This window comes from Lynx canadensis, chromosome D1, assembly GCF_007474595.2.
Source record: "Lynx canadensis isolate LIC74 chromosome D1, mLynCan4.pri.v2, whole genome shotgun sequence".
Classification (NCBI taxonomy): Eukaryota; Metazoa; Chordata; class Mammalia; order Carnivora; family Felidae; genus Lynx; species Lynx canadensis.
The window spans coordinates 11,836,447-11,850,840 of NC_044312.2; the positions used below are offsets into that span (position 1 = coordinate 11,836,447).

General features: G+C 53.4%; 1 protein-coding gene across 2 annotated transcripts; it reads left to right on the forward strand.

Annotated features, from left to right (window-relative positions):
- Window positions 1-660: 660 nt before the first annotated feature.
- Window positions 661-14,122, forward strand: HTR3A (5-hydroxytryptamine receptor 3A). 2 transcript variants are annotated; one of them, XM_030333629.1, is made up of 9 exons: window positions 661-873; window positions 3,100-3,266; window positions 4,812-4,856; window positions 7,261-7,370; window positions 8,630-8,799; window positions 10,766-10,926; window positions 11,291-11,501; window positions 11,618-11,839; window positions 13,316-14,122. In XM_030333629.1, exons 1-9 carry the CDS (start codon window positions 807-809, stop codon window positions 13,612-13,614), a joined length of 1,452 nt encoding a protein of 483 aa, XP_030189489.1. In that variant the 5' UTR covers window positions 661-806; the 3' UTR covers window positions 13,615-14,122. The 2 variants fall into 2 exon arrangements, with proteins under 2 accessions (XP_030189489.1, XP_030189490.1); XM_030333630.1 differs by lacking the exon at window positions 3,100-3,266 and having other exon boundaries at window positions 820-873.
- The last annotated feature ends 272 nt before the right edge of the window (window positions 14,123-14,394 follow it).

Genomic DNA, 14,394 nt, shown 5'->3' on the forward strand with positions numbered 1-14,394 from the left:
CTCTCTGTCCCAAAAAAAATAAATAAACGTTGAAAAAAAAATTAAAAAAAAAATAAATAAACTTAATAAGAATAATACATATTATGTATATGAAACAATATATAAACATATTTGCTTAGTATAAATTACATATACAGGTTACTACTTAAATATTTAAATTTAAATGTTTTGTTGAGAAAAATAAATCTTTTGATGAGGACAAAAGGACAGAGGTAACCCCATGTGGTAACCCAGGTCCCTTCCTCTGTGTGCAGAGATGCCCGGCCCCTGCTTAGGAAGGGGAGTGAACGCATGGCACCCCCTGCTCCCGCTGCACCTCCCCCTGCCCCAGCCCCATGCTACCCAAGCGCACTAGCCACGGGACATAAATGAAGGTAGCAGCCCAGGGCCACTCCCAGCAGATAGGCTGCACCCTTGCTCCAGGAGCCCCTGCAGCGGCCCCCAACCCCCCAGCCCCCCACCCCAAGTTACTCCTTGGAGCATTTGGCCCGGCCACCTGGCTGAAGGGGCGGACTGAGTCCTGCCCCATGACATCAGCTGGGCGGCCTTCCCTCTCACTGGCTCCCTCTCCTTCCTTCCCGCCCTGAAACCTGATCCGGCTGAGGGACTGATTGCGGGAACTTGGCGACTGTCCGGCGCTGGTGGCCCCTCAGCAGTGGGAGGCTGCAGCCTCAGAGGGGTGGAAGGCGGCCCTGAGGAGGCAGGCCCGCTGGGACACGAAGCCGGCAGAGTGTGGGCAGCCTGCTTCTCAGCACGTCTTACCCTGAGGCCACTCCAAGGCAGCTCCCGCCCCGGGGAAAGTCACCATGCTGTCGTGGGTGCCACGGGTCCTGCTGGCCTTGCTTCTGCCCCCACTCCTGACACATGGACAAGGTAAGCGGGCAGGTGGGAAAAGATACGGGACATGGCTGGCCGCCTGCAGAGGTCGGGTAGGGGCTGTTTGATTCCCCAGGGGTTGAGGGAGGGAGGTTTTCAGAGTGGGTGCTGCTTCGGGAAAGCCAGGGGTCTTGCCACATCCGAGCACAAGAATTTGAAGGCGCTATGGTCCAGCTCAAGAGCAGGGGTGGTGGAGCGCCAGGTGAGGGCAGGGCTTGCCGAGAGGGGCTCCTGTCTTCTTTGCCCTGCTCCCAAACTCATGGAACAGTAGCTGCAAGGGACCTTGGACTTCGTTTGGTCTACTCCTTCTTGTTATAAATGGGAATGCTGTGTCCAGAGAGGGGGCATAATTCACTCAAGGTCACACAGCACATTAGCAAAGAGTGGCGACCAGAACCAACCTCAGCTTCCCTGGTCTTGTTCCATGGGCTCCCTGGGCCTCCTTTCCTCAAGTTCCCTTCCAGAGCTAAACTCTAATAACCCCAAGCTTCTCTGCATTCCCCTACCCTTTCCTCCTGCTTTCCTGGGATATGAGGTGTTTGGGTCACAAAAGGATTTGCTTCCTTTTGCCACAAAAAACATTTATTTCCTGTTTTGGAAGGTTTTCTTCCCACGCAGAGCTAGGTTGGGAGAGCTGGGGCACAATTAGGATGCCGTCCCAGGGCTGAACAGAGAGGAAGAACTGACATGCATGTGCGTGCTGGCTTTCCTCCCTTGAGCTGTCCCTGCGGCAGCTCGGCAGGACCAACAGACCCAGGAGGCGTGTTAAGGCTGTGGCTCGGAGCTTTCTTGGCTGAGGAGAATTACTGTCCAGTCTGGCTCCCTGCACACCGGTCCGTTTCCCAGCAATAGACTCAGGGCTATTGCTTGCGTAGTGAAGACACAGAGAGATTTGGATTTGAATCTCATTTCCCCCACTTGCGGGGCACAGTCTCCACCTTTCTGAGCCTTGGGGACCCTTATCTGGAAACTGTGCCGTCATGACAGCCGCCCCCATGGGCTGCTCGAAGATTGAAATGAAGAATGTGTTAACTGATATTATTCCACAGGAGACACTCAGTAAGTGGTCTCTTGTCCTCCCCCTCTCTCTGCTCTTCTCTGTCCTTCGGAGGGAAGCTGAAAGTTTATCCGGGAAAGTGGGTGGGGAGCAGGAAGGGGGATCTGTAGCAGAAATTTGCCCACATTATATAGACAAGATGCGAGAAGAGGCAGCCTTGTTTGGAGAAAGTCAGGCCCACTGGCACCTGGTCTGTGGAAGACCCCAGAGTCACCCTGCTACTCCCCTAACAGCTTTGCCCCCTGTGCCCTGGACCTCTAGGGTTCTCGCATTCCTTACCCTATGACTTTCACCTTCTTTTTCTTGGCACCTTTCAGGAAGTGCTTCCGCTATTTCCCAGAGGGGTAACAGGTGCACGTGAAACCCCCATAGAATGGGGTGAGGACCTCAGAGTTAGGTTTTCTCATCGCCATTTTGTCCTTGTAGGTCTCCTGCTCTGGGAACAATTCAGTTTCTCCTCACTTCCTGTAACCTCACGTCTAACCCTCTTCCCAACCCACCAAATCTGCCCATAAATCAACCCTCTGGAGGAGACCCGCCCCCAGGAGTTTGTGCGTGCCTGACTCAGAGGGGAGGATTTCGCAGGAAGGAATGGCAGCTTTCACGGGATGCCTCCTTTCTTTCTTTGTTAATAGGAGGCTGGGGTCAAGGAGCCGACGAGGATCTGGCCAGACGCTGAGGTCTGACCTTGACTGAGGCAAACCTTCATGCAGACCTTTGGGCTTAGAGATGGTGTACTTGGGGCCACCTTTCCTTGCAGCCCCCTCTCCTTCCAGTACCCATCCCGAGGGCCACTCCTCCTTAGCTCCCCAGCTCCCCTCCTCTGTCTCCTGCAGACCACCTCCTCTGGGCAGGTACCTGCTCAACCTTTCTCAGCCCCTGGCCCACTTAGACCTCACCTGTCTTATATCACCTGCGTTTACAGCCCAGCTCCCCTCTTTCATGGAAATGAGTGTGTAGGTTACCCTTAGGAGACGATACCTTCAGATTTGGGCAGGAATCTCTGTGGACAAAACATTGCAGTGACGGGACTTTCAGTCTGTGGAAGTATCTGGGACTCTGGGGTGAAAATAGTGGAGGCATTTTCCTTTTAATAGCCTTCAAACCAGGCCAAAAGATGGGGGAAGCCTCAGGCTCTGATGCCCACTTTGCCCTGTTCTTCCTAGCCAGGCGCAGGGAGCACCCCCAGGCTCAGAACACCTCTAGGCCCGCTCTGCTGAGGCTGTCAGATTACCTCCTGGCCAACTACCAGAAGGGCGTGCGGCCCGTGCGGGACTGGAGGAAGCCAACCACCGTGTCCATCGATGTCATTGTCTATGCCATCCTCAGCGTGGTGAGCACTAGGCCCCAATCTGCCCCACTCAGAGGTGGGCCTTTTGGGGTGAGAGACCATGTAAGGCCGGGTCACTCCCTGGGCAGCACAGGGGACATTCAAGTACCCAGAGTACCTGTGATCTGGCCCAGACCCGTGCCAGGCTGGACAACAGCACCGACCATCTACTGAGCTGCCCAAACCAGAAAACCAGGGTCACCTCTGTGGCTGCCTCTCCCAACCCCTATTCCTAGAGGTCCACTTACCACATGTGGTTCTTCATGCATTGTATCATGGTAACCATGTCCCCACATAAGCTGTTCTGTTCATCTGTCCTATTCATTTCTAGGCCCTTGGTGTCTGACACGGGCCCCTGATACATGACAGGTGTTGCTAAATGATTGTTGAACAATTAATCCTAAACCAATTAATAAATCAATTCCTTCATCAATGACTGTAGTAGGGCGGGGTGCACTGCCTGGTGAGGAGGTCAGACGTTGTGCAGAGATAAACAAGAGAGCAGTTGCAGAGATGGAGAGCACCAGAGCAAGCAGGACCTGACCTCACGGTCTCTACTGCAGCCCGTGTGGCTGTTTCGGGAAGCAAAGCTGGGAATTAGTTGGGAATGAGGGACAGTGATGAATTTTGGACTGTGTGTTTTTGCATTTCTTGACTGCATACTAGGGTGGGAGGGAGATACAGATGTAGATATACAGGCATACAAATATGTAAAAGTGTATAGATATAGGGGCATCTGGGTGGCTCAATCAGTTGAGCATCTGACTCTTGATTTCGGCTCAGGTCATGAACTCACGATTTGTGGGATTGAGCCCCATGTTGGGTTCCTTACTGACAGCACAGAGCCTGCTTGGGATTCTCTCTCTCTCTCTCTCTCTCTCTCTCTCTCTGCCCCTTGCCCACTGGTATGCATATGTGTACTCTCTCTCTCAAAATAAACAAATAAACATCTAAAAAATACAGATAGATAAAATACTTTCTATATGTCTTCTCTTTTTTTAAAAAAAAATGTTTATTTATTTTGAGAGAGAGAGAGCACGAGCAGCGGAGGGGCAGAGAGAGAGAGAGGAAGAGAGAGAATCCCAAGCAGGCTCCACACTGTCAGCACAGAGCCTGACTCAGGGCTCGATCCCACTATCCATGTGATCATGACCTAAGCCAAAATCAGAAGTCAGACACTTAACTGACTGAGCCTCCCAGGCACCCCCTTTATGTTTTCCCTTACCTTATATGTTACGTATATTATATATGTAAAATATATGTAGCATGGAGACATATATATGTATAACATAATAGAAAATAGTAAAAGATGATTGATAGATAGATAGATAGATAGATAGGAAATTAAAAAAGAAACAGTTGTATTTCTTCCTAGATGTGTCCTAGTCAAAGACCAACCAGCTCTTCCTGGTTGGCCCTTTTCTCTTTTTCTTCACTACCTCTTCCCGAAGGAATGGGGACACAAAGCAACAGCTCCTCTTGGGGTACATGTGCAAGGTGGACGTCTGCCCACGGGGCACTAACGCTGAGCCCTCTTTCCTTTCACAGGATGAGAAGAACCAGGTCCTGACCACCTACATCTGGTACCGGCAGGTGAGCGCCCACCCCCATTTCCTGGGACGGGATCTTCCCCTTCCAGGAAGGATTCCTCAAAAGAGTCAGGAATGTCAGAGGCCTTGGTGAGGGGAGGGGGGAAGAGGCTCAGAGACAGACTCAGGAGACCCGGGAGTCTGGGCCCCTCTCCTCTCAGGACTGGAGATGGAAGGAAGCTCCGTGCTCAGTGGAGGAGAAATCCTCCAAACCCCCTCTGGTTTCCGAGTGGTTTCACAGCATCTCGAACAACAACTTGTCTGGTCTCTGTTGATAAACACCTCCAGTGCCCAGTTGCTCAGCGGGAAGCTCCCGCACTTTTAAACAACTCTAATTGCTAGAAAGTTCTTCCTTCTATTAAGCCAAGGGTGATGACAATCAAATTGGGTGATTGACACGGGGCAGTCCCATCCACCGAGTCCTCACACCCTCAGCCACCTCCCAACTCTCCAAGCTTCTGAGGGACGTCGCTCAGCCACTGCTGAGAACGTCTCTGAGGCCTTCAAGGCCTTCATGTGGCCCTTCTGGCAGCGAGCTGGTGGGGAGCAGGGGTGGGGGGCGAGCTGGTAGAGAGCTGATGGGGAGCTGGCAGGGAGCTGGCGGGGAGCTGATGGGGAGCTGGCGGGGAGCTGGAGGGGAGCTGGGGGAGAGCTGGTGGGGAGCTGGTAGAGAGCTGATGGGTAGCTAGCTGGGAGCTTGCAGGGAGCTGGCTGGGAGCTGGTGGGGAGCTGATGGGGAGCTGGCAGGGAGCTTGCGGGGAGCTGGCAGGGAGCTGGGGGGGAGCTGATGGGGGAGCGGGGGGAGAGCTGGGGGGAAACTGGTGGGGAGCTGGTGAGGAGCTAGGGGGGAGAGCGGGCAGGTAGTGGGGACTGCTGTCCACAGGCTGGTCCTGGGCTGGCAGGCCCTGAGCTGCAGAGCAGATGTGAGAGTAGAAGGGAACCAGAGGAGCTGGCCAGAGGGGGCGGGAGGATGGGGCCAGGTCGTAGAGGTCAGAGCTTAGAGGGGCTCTGTCTGGGGACATGCCAGGCATGTGCAGGTCTCTGTTACATCCCTCCACTGCTCGTGAGTGCTCCCCACTACCACCAGCATGCGGGGCAGAGGGTGGGGTGGAGGCACAAGCCAGATGCTGATTCCTGGCAGACTGCTCTCTTCTGCCCCAGAAAAATCTCTTAATATAGAGCACTCCCTGCATCAAAGGAAGGGATGCACAAGAAGAAGCAGCCCAGGGCTCTTTTCCTGGGACATCTGGCCTAGGTCCCACCTCTGGACCTCTAGGGTCACTTGTGTGCCCAGCAGTAACGGGATGCCAACCTACTGTGCCAAGGGACCGGAATTAGAGACACGAATGAGACTCAGGCCCTGCCTGCAGTGAGCTCACAGACTAGGGGAGGCCACAGACACATGAACAGACAGTTGAATGTAGCAAGATTTCCAATGAGGCAAGAATGAGATACCAACCATGAGGGCACAGAGGGGGCACATGAAAATCCAGCCCGGGGAGTGGGGGGCACGGAAGGTTCCCAGAGAAGGGAGCAGACAGATGCTCTGACTGAGTCTGGAGGGACACAGAAGACCTCCCTCAGGGGAGAAGACAGGGATTGCGGTGTGGGAGAGCGCAGGTATGCAGAGACGTGGGGTGTTTGCACGCAGTGGAAAGGAGACTCCATAGAGAAGATGGCAAAAACCACGAGGCTCGAGAGGGGAGCCCGGGTGGCTTAGTCGGTGGAGCTTCAGACTTTGATTTCAGCTCAGGTCATGATCTCACAGTTCAAGGGTTTGAGCCCTGCGTCAGGCTCCGCACTGACAGTGCAGAGCCTGCTCGGGATTCTCTCCCTCTCCCTCTGTCTCTGCCCCTCTCCGACACACGCTTTCCCTCTCTCAAAATAAATGAATAAATCTAAAAAAATAATGAGACTAGAGAGATAGCTGGAGATCAGATTGTGCAGACCTTTGCTGGCCATGAGGTTGAACTCTATCCCAAGTGCAAGAGGCATCCCTAGAGTTTTAAGCAAGGGAATGACATAATTACGTTGACTTTTTAGATCAGTCATTCTGACAGGATAGTGAGGAATGTGTTGATCACAACTTAACAGTAACCATCTCTACCCTGTCAGATGCATCTTATTGTCCCAATTTGCATATGAGCAGACCAAGACCCAAGAAGCTATGTGTCCAAGATCCCGCAGTTGGTGGATGGGATAGTCAGAGGGGAGAAATGACCGCAGGGCAAGGCGTCATTTTCCTGGGTCATATTTGCATGCCGGGAGAGTGTGAGCACAGAGATGGGGGGACTCTCGGTACTGCTGAGTGATTCCCCCAAGAAGATGCCCGTCTGTTGCCTGGACACTGAGCGGTGAGGTCATCCCGAGGGGTGGCCGCCTGTGACCATCCCCTGCTCTTCCCCTAGTACTGGACAGATGAGTTTCTCCAGTGGAACCCTGAGGACTTCGACAACATCACCAAGCTGTCCATCCCCACCGAGAGCATCTGGGTCCCAGACATTCTCATCAACGAGTTGTGAGTGCTGTCATTTGATGCTGGGTGGCTGGGTGGTTCTGGGGCTGTGGAAAGATGGGGCTGGGGGCAAGACTCTGCTGTGGCATGAGAGGTCCCACCCAGGCTTGCAGAACTGTAGGTAAAGTTGGCTTGGGCCCAAATTCCCCTTTGGTTTCTTTCTCTCTTTTTTTTTTTTTTTTTTCTTTTTAAAACTCCTCTTTTTCTATGCCTGATGTGGAAACCCTGTACTTCTTGGTCCCAGGAAAGGGAAGCCAAGGAATGAATTTGCCCTGTCATAATAGCTGAATGAAGGACAGCTGTGGTTTTCAAGGGGACAGTGAGATTACCGATAGGGATGAAGCTCCAGCAGTGGTCCCGGGGTGATTTGGAGACACTCACACCTCTCAAGTCATACACATGCCTGGCTGGCTCCAGATCGCACCCCCAATGTGAAGTGGGTACCACCATCCTTGATTCCCAACAGCTGACAGCCCCGGCCAACATGCCCTCCCCCCATCCTTCAGGTTTTTCAGGCTCCACTGCCTGGGCTTCTTAATGCCAGGCGGTGGAAGATGGCTGGGGGACACAGATGGAAGGAGGAGGTGGCCCGGGGCCAGTTGCCCTCCGCCGGTACCCACCACATTGCCCAATGACGTGGCTGCCACTCAAAGTGCTTTTCAGGGGAGACAGTTGACCTAGACCTCGGGCTGGAGGGATCCCAGTTCCTGGCTGGATCTCCAGGTTAGACTGTGAAGTAGCCTGGATCTTAGTTTCTTATCTCTTGGCCTGATTCCACAGAAGGCTGCAGGCTCAGGACCCTAAGCTCAGGCCACTCTGCCACAGTGGTCATTTGGGAGAGCCTAGGGGTTGGGGATCTGCTGAGAGAGAGTGACAAAGTCCACCTCGCCTCTTTTCTTCTCAAGGATTTCTCTAGTTCCTTTTCCTCCTGGGAAGATTATTCTCGTGTCACAGGACCTCTAGGCAAAGAGAAGCCCAGGTCAGGATGGATCCCCAGGATGGATCGCCCAACCAAGTTTACCCATTGCCACCGGGCTGCTGATCCCGGGAGCTGGGCTCTGCCCAGCTGCGTGGGTGGTGGAGTAGGGGCAGCTGGGCATGCTCATGACAGCAAGTGGCTTTGAGATACCTGGATTCCTCACCTGCCTTTTGTGGCCAGGTTGCCGGGGAAATGAAGGAGCAATGCCCTTTGCTGCTTGGAAAGTAGCCTTGACAATGGCAGGTAATCTTGAGCCCCCAAACCGCCCCTGTTTCCTGGCCAGTGTGGACGTGGGGAAGTCTCCAAGTATCCCGTACGTGTATGTCGGGCACCATGGCGAGGTCCAGAACTACAAGCCCCTCCAGGTGGTGACCGCCTGTAGCCTGGACATTTACAACTTCCCCTTCGACGTCCAGAACTGCTCGCTGACGTTCACCAGCTGGCTGCACACCAGTGAGTACCGCACACAAGCTTTGGGGGCTGGGGGTGCAGGCTGGAGGGTCCCCGAAACCCCTACTTAAGGAGCCCACCCTAGCAGGCACTCTCCTTTATTCAAGTTACTTACTGCTTATTTCGTAATGCCGCTGAGCCTCTGTTTCCTCATCCTCCAAACGGGACTCTGTTGTTCTTGCCATCTCCCCAGTAGTCACAAGGGTTGAATGATCGCCAGGACACCCGGTGAGGGCTAGGATCTGACACTAAGTGTCTCTTACTTGTCTTTTCTCCATGGGTGCACCTTCCCCCTCATCTCTCTGCCCAGCTTTCTTCAGTCACCTCCCCAGTGGTCCCCCTCTCCTTCATGCTCCTCAGAGCCAGCAGGGAGAGCTCATTAAATGCAAACCTGACCTTGCCCCTCTCTGCTTAAGAGCCTCAGTGGCTTCCCTGCACTCCTGAGACAGAACCCAAACCCTTCACCTGGCTGACAGGGGCTGCCCATAGTCACCACTCCAGCCTCAGCCCATGCATGTTCCCCCGAGTCCTGCCCCAACCCAGCTGCCTTCCTTCCCAGGCCCGAAAGCCCTTGTTCTCTCTCCTTCTCACAGGCTGCTTCCTCTCCTGGGCCACCCTGCACCCTCCTCCTGCCCCCCACCACTCCTAGTTCAGCCAAGTCTCCTACTCACCTAATCACAGCACTGGCGTCAGTGCCTCGGGGAAACTCCTCTCATCCCAGGCTAGCCATCCCCCTTGTCCAATTTTTAGCACCCTGATCTTCTCCCCACTTCTGTTGCACTTGTAGGTGTTTGTTCAATGTCTGCTCCTCGATCAGATATAAATTCACAGAGGGTAGGACCATGACTTCCGGCCCACCATTAGGTCCCCAGTACAGTGCCTACAAAGGAAGGTGCTTGGCAACTTTTATTTAATGGATGAATACGAGGTTCTCACTAAAGTCTACAAAGTGAGCATCACCCTCTGGCAAGAAGGCATCCTCCACTTCTATTTGATTTCGTCACATTAACTGTAAATTACAGACATAATACAGAACTTCCTTGCACAAAAACCAGAATTGCAAATTATCTTTGACTTTTGACCTCTACCTTCAGTCCCGAACTCTTCACCAGCAACTCCACACACCAAGACTTAACAGCTTTTATCAGTATAAGCCTCATATGGTATGTTCTTCCAGATCCTTCTCTATCCTTTGCATATACACATACATACTCCTCTATGGAAAGTACATGAAAATTATTTCTTAGGTTGTTATTTTACTAAATGTATCATTCATGCCACTGCTACCTGATTCTCTTTACAGACAACAAGAAGCATTGGACATCTTTCCGAGTTAGTGTATATTTAGATCTTTAGCCTACATGTTGACTGCTGTAGGATAGCTCAGGGTTGGGATGCATCATAGTTGATTAAGCAAGCACTTTCCTGATTGGTGGACACGTAGATCGTTCCCTATACTTTGCTGTAACGGATGCTGCTGGCTTTCTATATATCTAATGTCTCTAGCGTAGATGCAGAGAAGTAAAACCGCTTTTCTCTAAGTGAAGATTTTGCATATTTCCCTAATTCACCTTTGAGGACAGTCAGCCCTATAAAGGCAAACGTGAAGAATGTTGACTTTTGTTCATTTCCTAAATGGGGGACCCTAATGGAAACCTAGAAGAGGTGTGCATGAGAGAGAGAGGGAGGCAGGGAGAGGGAGAGGAAGAGGGAGGAAGGGAGGGAGAGAGAAGGGGAGAGAGGAAGAGAGGAGAGAGAAGGAGAGAAGGGGCTTTCTAATAGTTTGGTTCTGGTAGATACAGTGTGCGTTATCACTTCGTTTTACGGCTGAGGACACGGAGGCTGAAGGCTAAGAGCTGAGTCCACCTAAGTCCTGCCTGTGCGGCCCACCGCGGGCCCCACCCTCACAGGGCCCGGCACATCCTCCTGGCCCTGGACTCCAGAGCTGGCTCGGTCTCTTCCCTCCCAGTCCAGGACATCAACATCTCCCTGTGGCGCTTGCCAGAAAAGGTGAAGCTCGACAAGACTATCTTCATGAACCAGGGCGAGTGGGAGCTCCTGGGGGTGCTGACCCAGTTTCGCGAGTTCAGCATGGAAAGCAGCGGCTGTTACGCAGAGATGAAGTTCTTCGTGAGTGGTCCCGGGGACAGACGCGGGGGAAATGATAGCTAGAACTGCTGGGCGTCATCCCCAGGGAGACTTCAGGAGGCGTGTGGGGAAGACCATCTATAGCCCTTCTCCCAGCTCCAGGTCACACACATGCGTGGGACCTTCAGGGCAGCAGATGGGGAAGCTCAGGGGAATTGTCCCTTCCTCGTCCTCTGCAGCCACCGGCCTCAATCCAGAGGCCGGATGTGAGGTCTGTCCGGTTCTTCCTCTTCCAGCGGGGCCAGGCCGGAAGCTCCATGAAGCGAGGGGTCCATGATGGGCTGGGGGGTCCTGGGCGCAGGACCTGTGTGCCCCGGGTTTCCCCCAGCTCCTGTCCTGGTCCTAGGTGGTCATCCGCCGGAGGCCCCTGTTCTACACAGTCAGCCTGCTGCTGCCCAGCATCTTCCTCATGTTCATGGACATCGTGGGCTTCTACCTGCCTCCGGACAGTGGCGAGAGGGTCTCCTTTAAGATCACACTCCTCCTGGGCTATTCTGTCTTCCTGATCATCGTGTCGGACACGCTGCCGGCCACAGCCATTGGCACTCCCCTCATTGGTAAAGCCCGCTCCAGGGGAAGAGCACAGTGTGGTTGGGGGTGGGGGTGGGTGGGGGCTGAAGAACCGGCGCCCTCCCACCTGCTGTGTGTCCCCCGACCTTCCCCGCGTGCACAGGTGTCTACTTCGTCGTGTGCATGGCGCTGCTGGTGGTGAGCTTGGCTGAGACCATCCTCATCGTGCGGCTGGTACACAAGCAAGACCTGCAGCAGCCCGTACCCGCCTGGCTGCGGCACCTGGTCCTGGAGCGGGTGGCCCTGCTCCTTTGCCTAGGGGAGCAAACAGCTTCCCGACGGCCCCCGGCCACCCCCCGAGCCGCCAAGACCGATGACTGCTCAGGTGAAGAGGGAAAGGGGGCGTCCCATACGGAGGGCCTGGGGGTGCGGACGTGGTGGAGAGTCTCTGGCTGGCGAGTCTGACCGGGGCTGGGAACTGAGTGCCACCCTGCACCTGGCACCCCATGCCGGGTCTCACTGGGAGGCAGCAGAGTTCAGCCAAAGTCATCAGTGGACCCTTTCTGCACCTTCACCTCCCCTCATCAGTCCGGGTGTGGAGAGAGACGGAGCGGGAGTGAGAGGCTGAGCCTGTCGGGAGCTCGGAAGGACTTGCCTTTCTCTGAGATGGACCCAAAAGGGGGTCATACAGGTGCCCCTCCAGCAGTTATGGGTCCCCTTACCTCGCATGGCTAAGTGTGCAGCCGGGATTTCTAAAACTCTGCATTCAGTCAGCCCAGAGACCAAGTCCCCTTCGAATTTCAAACACCTATGACAGAGAGACAGGGGTGCAGGGGACAGTAAACGTGAAGCTCGTTCTCCCTGACAAATTGTTTCAGCTACATTCGTTGCTGGTGGTGGTGGTAGTCGTGGTTTGTTGATGTATTTGTTGAGCACTTTGAGGCAGGCACGTGCGCTTTCTGTGCGTGATCCCAGGCCATCCGCAGGCCCCGTAATAGGATTGTCATCCTCATTTGTCAAGTGAGGAAACAGGCATAAGGCCAACTAGCTTGCCTTAAGTCACAGAGCCAAGGTACTGGTGGACTGGTCTGAACCCAGGCCCAGCTGACGCTCTGCTTGTATTTTTCACCACCCCTCTTTGTCCTCCCTTCTGGCGAGAGCTAGGCCTTTTACAGGAGATGCATGGTTAATCTAAGACCACCTCATCGTGAACTGATGAATGAGTACTCCAGCCTAATGCCCAATTTCACTGCTCACCTATGAGGTAGCCATAGCTGAAGGTGTATTTTCTGGTACAAAGGGACTTGGACTGGAGTCAAGGAGAGGGCAGCAAGGCCATATGGCATAGCAGAGACAGCAGTGGAGTCACAGTCCACATACCTTCAGCCTTGGTGGCCTCACTTTTAGATGATGCTCCAGCTGTGTGACCACAGGCTAGTCACTTAACCTCTCTGAGCTTTAGCACTTCCATATAAAAAGTCCAAATAGTAATCACTCCTACTCTGCCTCTCTCGTGGGGCTATTGTGAGGCTCAAGTGAAATAATAGATATCAAATTGCTGCAGGAAGCCCAGGTGTTTAAAAAATGCATGGGAAAAATAAACACCAAATTCATATCTTAGTGACCTGGGGACAGATTGGAGGATGTGACTAAAGAGGGGTATGCAGGAATCTTCAACCGTGTTGCTTTCTTTGTTCGCTCAAGTGAGACGTTGGGTACACAAATAGGTAAGTTCACATCTATACTGTTTATGTCTGGAATTCATAATAACAATTTCTGCAAGCCACAGGCACAGAAGGGACAGTGGTCGTGCCATTCTGCCAGGCTTTCCTCCTCTGCCAATGCTGTGCCCTTTTTCCAGACGTGGGGAACCACTGCAGCCATTTGAGAGGACCCCAGGACTTGGAGAAGACCCCAAGGGGCCGAGGCAGCCCCCCCTCACCACCGCGGGAGTCCTCCCTGGCAGTGTGCGGGCTGCTGCAGGAGCTGTCCTCCATCAGGCATTTCCTGGAGAAGAGGGATGAGAGCCGAGAGGTGGCCCGGGAATGGCTGCATGTGGGCTCCGTGCTGGACGGGCTGCTCTTCCGCATCTACCTGGTGGCAGTGCTGGCCTACAGCATCACCCTGGTTACTCTGTGGTCCATCTGGCAGTATTCTTGAGTAGGCACAGCCCAGCGGGGGTGTTTTGAGGGAGGCGTGGTAAGGCACTGGTTAGAATGGGGATTGAGGGTTTCAGGGCCCAGCAGATGCCAGGGATGTTTTCAAGACCCTGTCCGATGCCAGTAATTCTGAAGCAGGGCCTTAACTCTTCCCCAAAAGCTTGATGTTCAAGACTCTTGTACCCCACCCCCCCACCCAACTTATCATGGCTTTAAAACATGCTGTCTTTGATCTAGAAAAACCCATGCATTCCCTAACTTCATTCTATTTATCTGTGTATCAAGCCTTGATTTCCCCATTGTCACTTCCCTGAATAAGGCACTTTGAAATTCCGCTCCTCCCCCTTTAGCCTTGTTTTTAGATACAAAGCAAACCAACTCTCTACTGCACACGGCTGGTAACACTGCATTAGGTTTATTCAACCGTAATGTTCTCCTTCTTCACCTCACCTGTAGCCACTTCCCTGAACACTCATGTTCCATTGGATGATGGTGGGGTAGGGGGCGGGTGGGGGTAATAAAATACAATGAAGCCTAAACTCTCTTCTTAACCATTTGTCAGCAGCTGGGTGGGTGGAAGAAGAAGCTAAACGTTGCTGGTGGAAATGAGGTAGGGGTATTACCTGTGGTTTCGGTATTTGGTGCTTCCTAGCCCAGGGAATTGGGAGGTGACCACATAGTGGCTGCTATGAAGACCTAATAGGAGGTGGAATTCAAGGTGGGAGGGTAAGGATCATGAACACTTAGCAATGCTCTGCTCTGTTGACCCCCAGGAAGATGC